Source organism: Pseudopipra pipra, chromosome 14 (genome assembly GCF_036250125.1).
Source record: "Pseudopipra pipra isolate bDixPip1 chromosome 14, bDixPip1.hap1, whole genome shotgun sequence".
Taxonomy (NCBI): Eukaryota; Metazoa; Chordata; class Aves; order Passeriformes; family Pipridae; genus Pseudopipra; species Pseudopipra pipra.
Window position 1 is genome coordinate 14,788,082 of NC_087562.1, and position 18,287 is coordinate 14,806,368.

The following is an 18,287-nucleotide window of genomic DNA, read 5'->3' on the forward strand; positions in this document are numbered from 1 at the left end:
TTCTTCCATTTTTATCCAAAGGGTAATCAAATAAACCTTTTCTTTCTCTTTTTAACTTTCTGCTTGATCAATCAGAAGATGCCTATAGGGCCAGCAGGACTGCTTATGTCAGGAAAGCATGCACTGCTACAGCTGAGGGAAGAGTGGCTGGAAAGCTGCCTGTGGAAAAGGACCTGGGGCTGTGGTTGGCAGTGGCTGAACATGAGCCAGTGTGTGCCCAGGCCAATGGCATGCTGGCTTGTGCCAGCAATAGTGTGGCCAGCAGGACCAGGACAGTGATTGTCCCCCTGAGCACAGGAGCAGCTGAGGGAGCTGGGGGGGTCAGCCTGGAGAAAGAGAGGCTCAGGGGGGACCTTCTGGCTCTCTACCTGAAAGCAAGTTGTAGACAGATGGGAGTCAGCCTCTTCTCCCAAGTAACAAGCAAAAGAACAAGAGGAAATGGTCTCAAGTTGCTCCAGGGTAGGTTTAGGTTGGATGTTAGGAAAGATTTCTTCACTGAAAGGGTGGTCAGGCATCGGACCAGTCTGCCCAGGGAAGTGGGGCAGTCACCATTCCTAGAGGGATTTAAATCTGTGTAGATGTGGCACTTAGGGACATGGTTTAGTGGTGGACTTGCTGGGTTAACAGCTGGACTCGATGTTAAAGGTCTTTTCTAACCTCAGTAATTGTGACTCTGTGATTGGTATAGATACATTTAGCTGCTTACAAACAGGGTTATTGTGCTTCAGTTACAATAGTGAAGAGCTGTACAGCAGAAAATATGATCCCTTCTCTTCTGTCTTTCACCCCCCTCATGCTCAGATTATTAATAACAATATGAAAATACGAGGGACCAGCATGCAGATTCTGCTCTTTGTGGGGTGCCTGCAAAATTAAGTGATCATTATAAATAGGAGGCAAAATTGGCATTTTATCTGTCTCATATGCTGTAATTAAGTAGCTGATTTCTTCCTGATGTAGCAGCAGTAGTGGCTATGGAGAGAAGGAGAAAGGGTAATAGTCTTTCCAATCAGTTCTGGGAGGCTGCCTTACACAGGAAAATAAAGATATAAAGTAGGGAAAGTGGAGGTGACAAAGGAACAGAACAGTCAGTGATAAGGACTAAAATAAGAGTTTTGATTTGCAGACAGATTGAAAAGGATGTTGAAATGTTTGGGTGGAAGAAAAAAGGGTGGGACAGTCTGGATACCTGGGGCACTGGAGGCAGTGTGTATGAGCCAGAGGGAGGACAGTGCTGGAGGGGAGAAGCAGGGAACTCGGATGTGTGAGAAGTTCATCCAGTTGCTGTGGAGTAGGTATTTTTAACATTCTGGACTGATTTTAACATTAAAATTCAGATGGAAAAGTAAAGGAACAGACTTCTTGAAGAAAAGCAGGCAAATTTGCCTGGTAGTTGCTGAACAGTTACCAGAGAAACCACCATCCTGCCCATCTCACCTGCTCTGATGGTGATGCTTGCAGGGAGCACACAGGCTGTCTGTCACCCCATGCTTAGCCTGAGTGATGAGAGGCACCTCCCGTGACTGTTTTCTGCAGTGTGAAGACTTTCCCCACTGTTTCCTGATAAAGTCCTGACTGTTTTCCCTAGGGTATAATGGGGACTTGTAGGAGCATCTTTAGAAGAGGCTCTGCCAAGCGTGGTAAATTGTGTACTAATGTCATGTGTAGATGTACATGTTTCATACTTGCTAATTCAGACAGTGTTATTCATGAGGATAATGTAAAAGCCTATAGAAAGTGTATATGGGAGAATATAATTAAAACTATATGATGTGGCTGTACCAAGTAACTTAACTGAGGTCTTGAAGGAAACTAGGTTATTTCACCAGTTTTTAACTTTTCATACTTGCTTTCTTTTCTGTACCACTACCATTTCCTTAATGTTAGTGTTTGCAAATAACTTTTTAAGCTTCTTAGATGGAGGAAATTTCCCCTCCCTCCCTTCCTTCTAGAGTTGTTCTGCACAGATAATGTTGAAGGAAAATGACATCCTGAGAGAGGTGAGGCTGCTACAGCTCTATGCTCCCAGGTCCAATGAGCAGCGAGGCTGAAGATGTATTGCCAGTAAGCACATATATACACCACACAAAAATAAATATATATATACACACACATACACATAGCTGGTGACAAAGAGCAGCAAGTACAGAGTGCTTGCACAAATTCAGGAACCACCTAGAGCTTTATTCTGCTCTCTTCTCTGGCTAGGCAGGATGGATGTCTGCTAGTGAGAATGTGTGAGTGTGTATATATATAAATAAAACATATATACAAGGTGCAACCCTGCAGCAGCTGTGCTCAGACACCCAATCTGCCCATCATCTCCCTTCCCCAGGAGACCTGTCTGGGTTCCTGCCATCCTGCCCCTGAGCTCCTCTGGGCTTGTGATGGGCCAATGGCCCTGAGGAGCTGCCACTGCAGGGGGAGACTTGGCACCCTTGCTGACTAAGAGGAGACACTGAGGACTGCCCATGGCTCTGGTGCTCCACTCTTGGGGCTGACTGTCCCCTGAGGTTCTTCCTTTTACTCTCTGGAGTGTCTGGCATCTCCTCTCTTCTCTCTGAACCCTTCAGTGGGTCTCACCTGGACAACTCACTTGCAGAGTCCTCCTGGACCTGTTGTGGAATGGAGCAAAGACAATTGGAGGCCTTCTCCAAAAAGTCCCTGCAGAGGCTGGGGGAGGAATAAGGATGTGCAGGAGATATTCTGCTCGAACTTGGACAACTGGCAGCCATATGTGTAAGCAAACAAAGTTTTACTGCCATCTCTAAAAGAGATGGTTTTAAAAGCTTTATATTCTTGCCAGTTGGCTAAGAAGCGAGCAAGGAACAATAGATTCAAGCTGAAATAATTTGCATTTATGATGAAGACAAGGAATATCTACCTTGCATTTTCCTAAAAAAGAAAAATTAAACCCCATTTTTAATTAACTGATAAACTATTAATCAAATTTTTGCAATGTTAGGTGACACATTATTCATTTAGATAGAATGACTGTGAACTTAAACTAATCAAATCTGATTTGCCCACATATGCTTGATTGAAATACATTTTAACTAGCATATACAAAGAGAAAATCTTGGATTTCTTACCTAATCTTCAGAGTATACTGCTGAGTTAATAAGGGCAGTTTTTTTTAAATGAGACCACCATTTCTTAATCTGCATATCAAAATCAAGAGCAACTTAATTGCAAAACACATATTCCTGAAATCTAATCATTATACTGCTTTAGGGTATTTTATTGAAGCATGTTAAATTATGGACAGAATATTAATGATGAAGCTAATCAAACCCAATTAGTCACTTCTAACAATAGTCACATAAATATACAAGTCAGGTACTAAAGTACTGTAGGTATGGTTTTAAGGTTTTTTTTTAATATAAAATTTGTGGTATATATGAATTATATACTCGTTATTTTTAATCTAAGAATCTAGGACAAGTCATTTCAAAGAAAACGCGATATGCCAGAAGACAATGGGACCTGTCCCTTACCATTAGAACTGACAGTCCTGATTTTTGAATACATAAACGTCGCTCTGACATGAGGTTGATGGGCACATGGTTAATAGGACAGAAGGGTGGATCTGCCCGGGCTCCCAAATGTGGGAAGTTGGACGTGCACGTGCAGTTTTCTGTTTGCTTGTGTTGTGATTACCCCGACTGCACAAACTAGTTGTCTGTGTCTACAGTCTGGTCTCGGGCTGCATGGTACAAGATTTGCATATGCTGCTATAATAACTGTAGTATATAATAATTACACATGTATTGTGTCTGCATTAAAAATCAGCATCTTCCTTTAAGCTTGGAAACAGCATCTCGTAGAGATTTAAGCATAGTGCTTATCTTCATGCTGATTTGTTTGTCTGTACTTTGATATTGATATTTTGGGTGGCTTTCAGTTTGTTTCAGCTTCCTACTTGATAATTACGAGAGGGCAGCTGTCATCTTACTTTAGGTCTATCTACCCCATCAGAAAATCCACACAATGCAGGGGTCACAGATGACCTTCTACTGATGTATCTTTTGAAAGATAATGTGTTTTGAAAATCCTTTTAAACTGCAACTCTTACAGCTTCCATAATTATTCAGGTCACATAAAAGAATGACTTAGCATATTTATAACCCCTCTTTGCACTTTCAGATTTAAGGACATGTATTTTCTAATTTGTAATCATCTAATTTTAAAAAGGGGTATCCATAAATAATAGGTATGGTTTTAGTGCCAGACAGGGAAGCCCTGACAGGATTTGTGATGCCGCTGGTGCCAGTGGCTGTGCTGTGTCAGGGGATGGAGCAGCATTTTCCTTCCACAAGCCACGATTCCTGGGGGCTCAGTCACGTCACTTCTGCTTGGCCCCACGCAGGGCAGGCCAGGCGTGAGGGCTGCCCAGGGTGCTGGGGAAAAAGGGACTGGGAAGCCTCCACTGCTAGATTTCATGGAAATGGGTCTCCAGTGATGAGCAAAGAGAGCAGCTGTCACAGGTGGAGAAGGGGAGAGCAGGGCTTTCACAGGGAGCTGTTGGGCACAGCTCCAGGGGCTGGAGCCACAAACGGGCACCAGCGAGGGCAGGGATGGATTTGTATAACCATCACACGGCTCTGTGGCAGGGAGCAGGCTGCTGTGTGAGGGGCCACTTGGCAAACATCTGTCTGGGAGCAGCTTGGTGGCTGCCAGAGGGGTGGCTGAGGCACAGCTCCTGGGGGGTGCTATCTGTGCCACCAAGGGTGGAACTTTTCCACACGGATTCCTTCTTTAATAACAAGATCCTATACAGGTGCTTATGCCAGAAACCAGCCAAACCACACTGGCTGCTCCATCCAGAAAACAGCTCTGTATCAGAGGTCTGGGCAGATGCTGGGGGGGGGGAGCAGCCCCTGTCCATCGATGACTGTGCTGGCAGCAATCAACGGCAAGCCCTTGCAAATGGTCTGTAATGACACTGGGATCTGCAAAGGGTTTTCTCAAATCAGTGTAAGATTAGTTGAAATCCAATTCAATGAAAAAAAAAAAAAACTTCAGTGAAATAAAAGCTGCTGTTAAAAGTAGCACTAGAGCTTTAGATTTAGACATGATTTACATTTCTACCTGCCATGCAGTTCCAAATTAGTTTGTCATAGTGCTCATGTCCACAAAAACAGGCTGAGGGACCAAGGGCTATCTGAGCTGATACATGCTTACATGCTTTTTAATGGGAGTATATAGCTTTTCCCAAAAGGAATAAAAAGCTTCTGGCAAGTTTGAAAAGAGAGATGACTGATGCTGTATTGTAAGTAGGGAAATTAAGACTTCCTCTACTCCTTCATAAATTCTTCTGGAAAGCTGCCTATGCTCTAAAGGCCGCAGGCTGTTTTATTCTACCTTTCATTATAAAAAGAAGATTGAGAAGTGACTCAATTATAATGTATAAGCACCTTCATGGGAAGAAAAATACAGGGTGTAAGGGAGCTTTTTCAGCGAGCATGGAAATGTGTCGAAAGAACCAGTGCCTGAAAACTAAAGTTGAAATTGGAAATTAAGCTGCCATTTTAAAGTGTCCACTGGAACTCTCTGCTGGCATTCACGATGGGTCCTGCCGGTCTGGGTGTCTTCAGACCCATCACAAGGTGCCTCTGAACAATATTATTTAGCTATGTAGAACCTGTTAATCAAAGTCTAAGCATTAAATTCAATGCAAGGGTATTTTGGTGGTCCAGAAGCTTTTGCTGTGTCAGTTGGGATAGCTGATCTAATAATCCTTTCTTGCCTCAGCATCTCCAGACCTATGTATTATACTTCCTTGACCATCACAGTTGAACTTCAGCTAATATTTGGTGCTGTCTTGTGAGTGCAAGAGGAAATTACTGGTTCCTTGATTTTTCTACCATTTCAGCTGCATAACAAAGCATTGTCCCAACCAAACGAACACGTGCGACTAAAGAATTCAGTGTTTATTTCTTCTCATTCACAAATAATATCTGGTTGCTCCTATTAAGGCTACATTAAGAGTTAATTTTCTCCAAAGTCTGAGTTTGTGCAATAATTCAAATGCACTGCAGCTGTGTGTACTCTGTGGTGGGCTGCCTTCAGCCTGGCCTTTGCCAAGGGGATAGTGAGTGTCTGTGCAACCTCTTGGACAAGGACATGCCTGTCTCACCCAGACAGCTGAGTGTCTGTGGGTGTTGGAGATGTAGGAGAGAGAAAATCAGCTCATAGTGTATGGAATCTGAAGGAAGACCAATCATAGCTTGTTATACTGTTTTCTAAGAATAAATGCAAACTAGCTAAAGCTTATCAGCTGGGTGGTTATTATGTTATGCCTATAGTGAAAAAAACCAAAAATCCTCTGCTCTAAGTAAACTACTTGAACATGGCTCGAGTACACCTTTGCTCCCACTGTGTGACTCTTTGGACCCAGCAAGCTGCATATAGTGGTGTTTGAATTCATCAGTGTTTCAAAAGAACATTAAAATTTAACAAGTACATTTAACTAAAAAATCTATATCTAAATAGCATGGAGGTAGTGATAAAAAGGAGGTAATTCAGGCCAAGATACTGCATTAACTTCCCTGTGAATGAACCTTTCAGACAGCACGGAGCCAAGCTGGAGTCACTGAACTAATGCCAGGTTCTCTACTCAGAGCCCAAGGAGCCTGTGCCTTGTGTCAGAGGGGTGTCATAGCCTCCTTTTTAACATATGTTTGGTTCCTTTTTTTTTTTTGACAGAAGTTCATAAAAACTGAAACAAAAAAAACCCTCAAAAAACAAAAAAAAACCCCACTTTTTCTCTGGTTTCTGTGCTAGTACTATAAAGTACTTGTTACTAGGATAGTTTTTCTGGGAAGCTTTTATCTTCTCCAACAGATCCACCAAAATAGGGCAAGACCATTGCCAACCCATGTATTACTCTGACTCTATTAACATTAGTTTCTATCTCTAATAACAGAATTTTGTTTCTCTTAGGTGAGATAGAAGTCCTGAAATAGTAGAAAAAAATATTAATTCCATGTAACTTTGTACAATTCCTTAAAAGTGTCTACTGCAGCAAGAGTGATTAAGTCTGTCCTTTGCTACCTTCTTCCCACCTTGTGCTGAAACATCTCCAAAATGCTACAGAAACAAAACCTGAATTCTTTTAATCGTGGATGAAATTAAAACCCTTCCACTATATTGTAGAGTACTCTGCAAACACTAAGTCACCACAGTGAGTTGTCAGTTCTCCTATAAAAATTACTGAAAATCATTATTATGTGATTTATTTTCCCTGGCAGTTTATCTAAAAATAAAAATCGGACCCAGATTTCCTCAAAGCCTCCACTTCTCAGCTGTTTCAAAACTGAAAGTTAACAGTGAAAGCTGCTGCCTGACAGTTTTAAATCCCTTTTCCTGTGTGAGCTGGGGGTATGCAGCATGAGCAGCTCCCAGGGTGTGCAGGAGCTGGTGAGAGCTGTGAGCGTGGCCATCTGCACAGACCATTCCTATCTGGCAGTTCTACACCGTGTGTTTCCCCTGCCTTTCACCTCAGAAAAACATGGCAAAATTGGAGGTTGAGGTATTGTGGAGCAACTCCTCTTCTGGGAGAGTCTCCTCCTTGGCTCCTGGATTACAGCAAGGTTAACTGGGAGGCTTGGCTGTAAAGAAGGGCTGGAGAAGGGTTTGTTGCTGTTCAGTGTCCTGCTGTTTACAGCTGTGTGGTGAATGACACTTCCTCCTTCTGAGAGCTGGGAGTTGCCAGATGTTTGCACCCAAGTTTCCAAGCTCTACAGGTTGGGGCAGACCTGGTTGGGCTGTAAAGATTCGTGCATGCTCTCTTTTGGGGACATATGGGTTAAAGCAGAGACTCAGAATAAAAGCCTGACTCTACTGAAATGAGTGGCAAAACTCCCATTCACTCTGGATTGTCAAAGCCCCCTAAGATTTGTGTTCTGTTAATAATTATTACTTGTACATAAAAGTAAACTTCTATATTTAAAACTTATAACTTGGCAACCACAGAATGCACATGTCTGTAATGAATAACCATGTGAGCCTATTATTCCAGCTCTCCTACACTCTTATCCTGTTCTATATTTTACCTGCTATTCATCTGTCCAAAATTTTAGACTGTAAGGTCTTCTGGGCAGAGATAATTTTTTTTCTGCCAGCAGAGCAAAGCACCTCTGTGGCTCTGTGTTAAACAAGGTAAGTATTTTAAATCTGGGGAAACAAATGTTCCTGCGTTTGACAATTTCTGAGCGTGAACGCGTGTGATCAGGCATGCGTGTCTAGAGATGTGCTTTCTACATACACATATTGTTTCCTTTTAAAGACATCTGCATCTACTGAATTCAGTCCAGAATTTGGCCTAGAAGTTTACCATTATTATGCCTCAATTCAGCAAAGCGTGACTGTAGGGAGACTTAAAATTAAGTATACATGTAAGTGCTTTGTTGGATGGAGGCCTTTAAGGTTCTGTGCATTTATGCTCTTGTAATTTTAAAATGAAACATATTATTGAAAGTCTTCAGTTCTTTATGCTGTCACTTCCTCACTTATTTTGATTTATTACATATAAATACATGCCTCCTAAATTCTAGATGCTTTTGAAAACAAATAAATTCAAAATGCATTGAAATCAAATGTAAAAGTAGTATCCACTCTTCACTGAGCTACAATAATGCCCTCTGTTCATGAGCATCACTTTTGTATCTAAACAGCATCCTCCCTATCAAGGCCCTCTTATTTCAGAAGCTTGGCTTTTAGCCAAGAGAAAAACATGTCTGCTCCAGAGTGGGGGGTTCTTCATGCACAAGCAGCCCTACCTTCTTTGTTTCCTGAGGAGGGTAAATGTTGCTGCATCTGCCCTTCACTGAGCTACCACCACCGATCAAGAGTCTTGTTGAGCGGGTGTTTAGAAGTGCTGCCCTTCCAGTCCTGCCACCATGGGTGATGATGTTTGGGCTGTTGGTTGGACTTGCTTTTGAGGTAGCTGTAATTTTCCATGCAAACTTTAAACCATGGGAATGCCAGCTCCAGGGAGTCTGCTAGCAGCTGCTGTAGCGGAGTGGGCCAGGTTTGCACGGTACTTTGAAACACAGATGAGGTAAGATGGCCAGGCAGCACCTTCCTTGCAGTGTAACCCAATAAATGTGTGTAAGCAGGCACTGATTAAGGCTTGTCATGTAAAATGATATGGTGCCCAGTTCATTGAAAAGATTGATTAAAATAGTTGATTAAATGGTTGATTAAAATAGTTTGAATGTCCCCAAAACTATTAGGCAACTGGGTCAATTACATTCGATATGCCAAAGGATATGGAAATACCTATTTATGTTTTTCATGGAAGGAGTCTAATCAATCCTGATTTGTTGTGTTTTATAAAATCAGATCTATTTGTATATGTGTCCTGAAAACATAGACTGTATCTTTGGAAGCATTCTCCTCTTTGGGGCCCATGGCTGCTTGTCTAAAGGGCTGGGGTCATCTTAATGAGGTTTGCTCAAATATTTGTAGTTTACATCATTCCATAGAAAATACGCCCTTAGTGTCTTTAATTTTTTTTTTTCCCTAAATAATGATCATAAACATCTAGTGGAAATCTTCAGGTGTCAGAAAACAGGAAGACAACTGACTTTGTTACGTTTCCTTTGCTAAAGATGCTGTGTAAGTTCAACAAGAAGTGGATTTACACAACTAAGCCTAAAGATCTCCATTTTAAGTGCCACCTGCAGTGGTGGTTTATGAGATGAGATTTGCTCTCCTGGAAGCTATAATGAGACCACCCAGCCCCAATTACATATGCCACGGATTAGAATTCAGATGGTAATAATTTCTCACTATTACCAAGGCCAGATTTAATCTGGTTATGCAAAAAAGTTCCAAGCGTGCTATGACTCTCCTCAGTCTACAGCTTCCAGAGAAACTCCTACTTAGACAAGTCAACAGAATTTTTCTCCCTTGAGGAGAGCCTGTGATCATGTAGGTACTTTCCTTGAAGCCACAAGGACTGTCTCTGTAATTGGAACTACATGCTTAAGAAAGGACATGCAGGAATGAATATGCTTTTGGTTTGTAGCAGCAGAAGTAGAGGACTGTGGTTTCTGGCTTCCTTCAGTTTGTCATATTCCCATCCCAGCTGTTTTGTTAAAAATTAATGTAGTGCTCAGCATCATTTGGGATTTTAGTGAGAGGAATTAAACAAAACGGGTAGGATATCTGGAAACCAAAGATGTCTTTAGCAACAAAATGCAGTGTTTTAAAGTAGAACAAATGTCAAGAAACAAAACAAAAGGTGAAGTGAAAAGGAAATTGAATGATAGGGAAACAGGCCTAAGCTGTCAGGGAAATGCCCTATTTTCATATTGAGTACATTTGTTAAAGTGTATAAATAAGTATATGTAAATATATGTAAATAGTTCCCCGAAGTGAATAAGAAATTACAATTACGAGGCTAGACAAAGTTATTAATTGAAAGTAATGATAAACCCAACCTTTGTAGTTACAAGCTTTACTTCAGCCACAAAAACTCTGGTAAAACGTTTGGGAAGCAATTTGGGGCTGCCATGCTGACTTGCTGCAGTGCAGAGATGAGAATCCAATTATTTGGAGAAATGCCACTTGATCTCTTGGAAAGAAGGCAGTGTGAATGCCCAGTTAGCAAGTGCACCCTCCTTTGGGCCTGCAAACTGGAGACCAAAGGAACAGACTTTCTGAGACTGGCTGCCTCCCTACAGCAAAAAATAATGGTGTATAAGCTGCTCTCAATCAATAATGAGCAGAAAAACATATCCAGTAACAGAGTATTTAACAAGGCCACTTCTGGCTGAGAATTCTCTGTGGCTCTGGCCCAGCTGGCTTGTGCCTGGACCTGATGCAAGACCTGTAATAAACACACTGTCCTGGGCCAAAGTCTGGCAGCTTGATTTCAGCTTGCGAAAGTGAAGTGCAGGCCTTCACACAAAGTTTGTGTGCTCCCAGCTTTAGTTTGTGTGTGAATGTTTACTGGTTCCTATATCTTTGTTCTCTCACAAAGACAGTTTGCGACCCAAACACTAGAAATGAAGTTGTGGCATTTGTGGTGAGGGAAACCTCTAAATTTGCTTCTTGAGTCTGTATAAGGGCTGCTCTCATGCTGCCAACCCTCATCACCACCAAATGGGTACAGGTGTAAATGGTTTGGGAGAAAGACATCCTTAAAGTTACAATCTTCTCTTTAATGGAAATGTGCATTTGGTACTGTCTGTTTAATAAGCTAAAAGAACAAAATTCATAGTATCCCTCATACAAACCCCAGAACTTGATTATCCTTTCACTTAATGCAGGTATAAATCACTACTGAAGTCAACAGAGTTATTCCAGCTTTAATTCTGGGACATATGAGAGGAGATTGAGGCCCTTAAGGTATTTGGTATCTAGGCTATCTTTACTGATACACTGCCATGATCAGAAAGCTCTCCTCCTTTACAGGGAAAAGATGAGGGGAAAAAGCAAAGTGACACTAATCTTTTCCGAGTCAGTCTTTCCTCTTGGGTGTGACTACATGCAGAAAAGCTGGGATTTCCAGGTGATACTAATCAAAGATGGCAGAAGCAACTACAAAGCATACAAATAAAGCATCCAAGATTCATGCACTAAACCAACCATGACAGCACTCACAGCATAGAACAGTCAGCTGTGTTTTTGTGAGGGGCCTGGAACTTTGCTGCATGATAGTAACATGAAAAAAAAAATCCTATATTATTATTATTATCAAACACATAATAAGATTAAAGGATAATGCACACTGATAGATGGTTACCCTGCCTTCCAAAGACACCATGTATTTTACATAGGTGCCTTTTGTATCAGGAAAAATATCATTTCTACAGATGGTCCTGCCAGAAAGCTTATAGTCTGTCCTAGTTTTTTTAAAATAGCTGCTCCCAGATGTGTGTGGTAATGTGTATGTGTGTCTGCATAGGTATGGGTGATTTCTGACAATTTTCTGTATCTCGGCTAAATCCAATACACAAATTCAGACTCCTGGGTTCCTTCCAGATTTACCAAAGGAGGGGGCTCATGGACCCATAATTTTTTGCAAGAGAAAGCTCCAGAAGGTCATATCTGCAACCTAAAGAATATTCATTAGAAAAGTTAATAGTGGTCTTGTTCAGAATAAAACTTCTGGATAGAGAAAATATTCAATTATTGCTGGTGGAGCGGAGACAGTTATTCTTAAATATTTGCTGGTGCACTTATCCTTCTGGCAAGTCACAGCAACAAGGAAAGGCTTTTAATCTTTCAAAAGAATTTAGGAACCGCTAAAAGTTCACAACGAGAATGCAGAGTGGGTGTTACAGCCAGAATTGTATACAGTTCTAAGATGGACTTGGTCTTATGGCATTTTGATTACAAGTTAGCTTTAACATGAGGATATTGGGTTTGGGTTTTTTTTTGTTCCAACTGCAGCAATACCTTTCATAAACTGCCCATTAGAATTAGTGCTATGCCTTGATCCAAGCCTTGTAAGTCAGCCATGTAGATGGCAGGTTGACTACAACCACAGTGATGTACTATATTGTAACAGCTGTGGTTAAAAACAAACAAACAAACAAACAAACAATAAACTACCTGAAAACATTTAGTTCAGAGTCAGATCTAAGAAAAACTCAACAGTTCTAGCATGTGCTTTTCATGCCAGAAGACTGAGTAAGAAATTTCCCTAAAGCAGATCAGGGAGCCTGCTGTTGGCATGGGGAGTTCATTCACTATTTGTGTTATCAGATTGTCTCCATGTGCTGACAATAGAGGTGGTTACATTTCTGACCACATAGGTCATGTTTTCTTTTCCAAAGATGCATTCCTCTCACAGGAACTCTGTCTCTGGATAACTTATTCACTCACTTGATAATGATGAGCTCCTTCTTGTTGCTTTTCCTCAGTACCCATTCTCCAGCCAATCCCCACACAACTGCTGCTCTTAGCACAGCTCTGCATGTATGTGCACACGTGTGAGCTCCAAGGATCACTGGGTTCTTAACCCTCTTGACCTCACTCACAACTTTTTGTTGCAATCCATGTTGGTGTCATGGTTTCGCCTTAGTTTTTCTCATCAGAAAGACTGGCTGGAGCATTTTCTCCCACCTGCCTCTTCTTTTTGTTCTCTCCTTGTTTTCCTCTTCCCTTGTGACTGTTCTCTTTGCAGAGTGGTGGTGAATGACTTTTAATGAGTGTGGGAGAAGGCACAGACTTCTTTGACAGAGAAGAATGTTTTTGAGCCAGAGCCCTGGTGGGAGGTTCTCTGCTGCAAACTTAACTTGACCTTTCCCAAACTTTGCTTGCAATCCTCTGCTCTCACAGGTAGAGCTGATGTGTCCATACCAAAACCCAAAAACACGACACCGATTTCTCATTCTAAAAGCTGATCCAGCCAGCTTGGGGGTTGGAAGGAGCTCTGCCAGCAGCCCCATCTTCGGCTGCAGTATAGGCATATCTGCTGAGTGCTAATCCAGCCACTTGGAAGACAACATGTAAGCTTTGCTTATTTGCCTTTGCCTTACTTAATTACAGAGAGTTCTCCAGAGTTTTCCCCAAGGTTTTATGAAAATCATCTGGTATGGCATCTAAAAGATTTAATGGAGTAAACAAGTAAACAAAAATCTGCAGCTTAGAAGGCCAAATTTCAATTTGATTTATTTTACATTCCATGGAGTTTCACTGATGACAGTGGTTTTGTACAGGTTATAAGTGCAAAAGAATGTGACCCAGAGACAGGCTCCATGCTCTCTTTGGCAAATGCTGTATCCCATCTGTTTGTCACTATTAGAACATTTCTTCATTGGCAGATGAAAAACAATATGCACAAAAGGATGCAGTAAACTATTCCATACTATCATCAATACAACCAAAAGCAAGCAGTCATTGCTCTGATAATGATGTAGCCTCTTGCTTTGGCCAACTGTCAGAGGCCTTCAATACAACACATTCAGTGACTAAGTGGTGTACTGGAGGCACATGAAATGGCAAAGTCTTTGGAACAGGAACCAAGAGAAATGATTGCATGTCTTTACGTTCTATTTAGAAAATAGTGCCTTGTGATACAAAAATTCTTACTTTGTGGCTCCTCCTGTTACTTAAGGGGTTTTTTTTGTTATGTCAGGCAAAAAATTAAAATCTTAAATAAGGTACTGTATCTTCATGTTGTGCATCTGTTTTATCCTTCAGCGGAGTTGAGATGAAATGGGATCAACTGGAGCATTTAAAATGACCTGTATTTGTAGTATCTTCTCTGTGAGCCCTGAAGTCAAATCCAGAAGATGTTCTAAGCAGGCTGAAAGGGAGTTATTTAAAATGAGCATTTAGAAGGACCACAAGATTCATAAAACCTGTTTAAACTTGAGATATCCTTTTTCTGGTGAGCTGTTTTCTGATGACAATATATAGATGTCTCGTCCATCCAAAGGATCCAGAATCCCTCAGTGACAAATACATGCCAGAGATTTTAGCTAACTTTCAATTATTCTTGAAGATTATGGATGTAGTTATTTCAAAAACCAAACAACCCAGCTGCAGTTGCAAATTTTTATTTGCAATATTGGAAGCTGTATTAAAGTCTGGCTAAAAGCTAACTTCCAGCTTGAGTAACCATGCTTTGAAAATTGTTTCTAAATTCCTCATCTGTAGAGCTTTAACCAGCTCTTTAAGGGGGATGGGAACCTGAATTTAGAAAACCTCATGGCACATACTATGTCATGTTTATAACACAAACAGTTGTTCTGTGGTGTTACAGGGTTAGTTCTGCTCATGGAAAGGAAGTGTTGATTCTTTTGCAGAAGAAGGAAACCCCTGAACTAAATATAGGGAAGATGCCCATTTGTACCTTTGTCTAATGACAATATAAGCCCCTTTGCTCTGCTGGCAAATATATATGCAGGGTGTCCACTCAAAGGAAAGGTGCAGCAGTAAACACAAGATCTATGACTGAATGCACCCACGTGGTATTTAGAGTGTAGAAGTTAAAATACACCTGCTAGAAAGGCATCAAGCACTATATGAAGCTGCTCAGGCCTCCAGTGGCACTGTGATCCAGCACACTGTTAAAGCACGGCTCTCTTCCATTACCAACTAGTAATGGTGTTACCCTGACGTGTCTAAAGCCATTCACAAAATTAGCTAATGAATTTACTGCACATAAATTACTCTGTGGTACTCCAAGGGCAGCTGTACACCACTCATTTTGCATGTAGGCAAGGCCGAGTGCTGCTCTAAGGTATTTTAGTGAATGTTTTGCAATCCCCCAGGTCACGGCAGCCCACTGTTGTGATAGGACGAGGAACAGTGGGTAAAAATTGAAAGAGGGGAAATTTAGGTTAGGTATTAGGAAGAAATTCTTTACAGTGAGGGTGGTGAGACAGTGGAACAGGTTGCCTAAAGAAGTTGTGAATGCCCCAACCCTGGAAGTGTTCAAGTCCAGGTTGGATGGGGCTCTGAGCAACCTGGTCTGGTGGAAGATGTCCCTGCCCATGCCAGGAGGTTGGGACTAGATGAGGAGGTTCAGATTAAATACTAGTTTTTTCACTGTCAGGGTGGTCAGGCATTAGAATACCTTGCCCAGGGAGGTGGTGGAGCCACCATCTCTGGAGGTGTTTATGAGGTGTCTGGATCAGGTGTTGGGCGATGTGGTTCAGTGGTTTAGGGGTTACAGTGGCAGTGGTGGGTGGACAGTTGGACTTCATGATCTTAAAGGTGTCTTCTAACCTTGATTCTATGATTCTGTCTTTAAGGTCCCTTCCAACCCAAGCCATCCTGTGATTCTATGATTATTCACCACCAGCTGGCCCTGGCAGTGCAGAGTCCTCAGAGTTGGAGGGCAGTTACGGTGACGGCCCCTCCAAAGGACACACAGCTGTCCTGTGTGTGCGCGGCTCTGGGATCAGAGCAGGCCCCTCTCAGCGCTTCACGGCCGCTGTTTCCCTTCCCGACGCCCAGGCCTTGTCGCCCGGGGCCTGCGGGGGCACCGGGGGCTGCCGGGGAGCCCCGGTGCGGGGCGCGGGGGCCGGGCCGGGCAGGGGGTGTGGAGCGCCCGCCTCTCGCGGCTCGCACAGCCGGGTGCCTCCCGCGGGCCGGGCGGTACCCAGAGTGCAGCAGGCGGGCGGGCGGCGCGGCCGGGACCCACCGCCGGCACCCACCCACACCCACCCCAGCCCGGCTCTCCCCCGGCAGCAGCGGGAGCCGGGCCCAGGCGGCGGCGGCGCGGCCCAGAATGCGACACTGAGATGCTTCTTCCCCCGGCAGCGGCGGCGGCGCCTCGGGCCCAGGCGGCGGCGGCCCCCGCGTGGATGCGGCTCTGGAGCCGGCGCTTCGCCCTGCACAAACATTTCTATAGGACTCATTCGCCCTGCTGAGGAGATCGGCCGGGACCGGCCGCTGCCCACCCCTCCCTTCACCCCGCCGCTCCCCCGGACACCGCCGGCGCGGCCCGGCCCGGCCCGGCCCGCATGGAGGCCCCCGGCGGCGGCGCGGCGCCGCTGAGCCCCGCGCTGGTGGGGCGGCTCCGCCGGGAGCACGAGAAGGTAACGGAGGGCAGGAGGGGCCGGGCCGGGGGCGCGGGGGGGGCCGGGCCGGGCCGGGCCGGGGGTCCCGGGGCGGGGGGCGGGCACGTGGCCGCGTGACGTCACGGGCGGCGGGCGCGGCGGGCCGGGGGCAGCGGGGCTGAGCCCCAGGGACCCGCGGGAGCCCCGGGAATCGCGGGAGCCCCGGGAATCGCGGGAGCCCCGGGAATCGCGGGAGCCCCGCGGGGGACGGGGAGCGGCGGCGCTGCCGCGGAGCCCTCGGGGGACGAGCCGGGAGGCGGCGGGAGCGGAGGCCCTGCCCGCGCCCCCCGGCCCGCCCTGCGCCCCCCGGCAGCCCGTGAGCGCGTGTTCGCTCCCTGCGCTCGCCTGGCCGCCGTGTCCCCGCCACTGTGACACCTCCCAGCACGCCCGAGCAGGGCCCGGCCGGGTCTGGGACCTGCGTCATCCCAAAGGGCTCCCGGGCCAGGCTGAAGAACGGGTGTATCAATGTTGGTGATGTTTGAAATGAGTTGGAAAGAACCAGGCTCTCCTGCAGAAATTATTCCCGAGAGTTCGGAGGCTGGTTCCACCTGAGACCATCGTGCAAAACTCAAGATGCTTTTCCTGTTTGTTTTTTTTTGTTGTTTGTTTGTTTTTTCTTTTGTTTGTTTTGTTTTTCTTTGTGTTTTGTTTTGTTTGTTTGTTTTTTGTTTGTTTTGGTTTGGTTTGGGTTTTTTTTGTTTTTTTTTTTTTAAGAATTACACTCGTGGTGTAAGGCAAGTGGGCTCTGATAACTTAGCGAGTGCAATTCTGGGCTTGTAGGTCTCAGCCTTACCCTGAACTCTGGGTGGGTGCAAGAGTCACTGTGGGACTAACTCATGGTCATGTTCAATATATTATTGACACAAGTACGTTTGCCCAGTTAGCCCTTCACCTCTTCTGCTCATTTTTCTCACATTATTAAAATTTTTTGTGCCAGTTCTAAGGTGAACAGCAGAGCTCCTCAGTTATGACACAGGACTTTATCTTCAGCCTGTATTTTATCACATATTGGTTTAGTTAAGAGTAAGAAAACTGAATAACACCTGCGTGGTATAAAAATCTGGAATATTGTGTGCAAAAACATGTCTACCTTTTAATAGCCCCCTAGATCATTTCTAAAAGATCTGCGTAGCCAACTGGCCATTAATGTGGATGAACAGTCGGAGGATCTGCTGGAATACTCCACATGGTCCATTCTGCACAGAGAGTAACCCATTGTACCAATAATTGGTGATAGTGGCTTGTCAGCTTGGGCTTCTTCAGTTAATTTTCAAGGTGGTGGAATCTGGTGAAGAACAATTTCCCTGGTACATTAGTGTTGGTCAGGCCCAATGTCTGTCATAGCCACTTACAATTATTCCCAGTTCATGGGTAAGACCCCTCTGTAAGCAAGTTTAAGACTCTTCTTAAACAGATCTGCTCCAGTGGAAAAGAGGCCCAGGAGACCATTAATTAAGCCTCTGTTAGGCTGATGTACTAAAGTTATATTTTATCAGAGGGAAACTTTACATAATTTCTGCAAATTGGCTAAAAAAAATGGAACACTTCAGCTTCAATATGAAATTATACTAAAGAACTACACATCTTGGTTACAATGGAGTGTCATGATGAAGATGTAGTAGACTTTCCCTCTATGCAATGAATATATATAATTGGATTACAACAGTATTTTCAGTTACGAAAATATTGTATTTTAAGATGGAGGAGGTCTTTTCATTTCAGCTGCCTCTTTTCAGAGATTCATATGTTTCTCAT

General features: G+C 43.8%; 1 protein-coding gene across 2 annotated transcripts in view; it reads left to right on the forward strand.

The window, feature by feature from the left end:
* The window catches only part of URI1 (URI1 prefoldin like chaperone), an 81,639-nt gene that overhangs the window by 23,747 nt on the left and 39,605 nt on the right, over positions 1 to 18,287 (forward strand). The window contains exon 1 of one of the 2 annotated variants that reach the window (XM_064671220.1): positions 16,064 to 16,511. The exons of the other annotated variant lie outside the window; for it this stretch is intronic. Coding sequence (XP_064527290.1) covers positions 16,437 to 16,511 — 75 coding nt within the window. The 5' untranslated portion in view covers positions 16,064 to 16,436. Of the gene's footprint in view, positions 1 to 16,063; positions 16,512 to 18,287 lie in introns of those variants that run through there. 2 annotated transcript variants of the gene reach the window in all.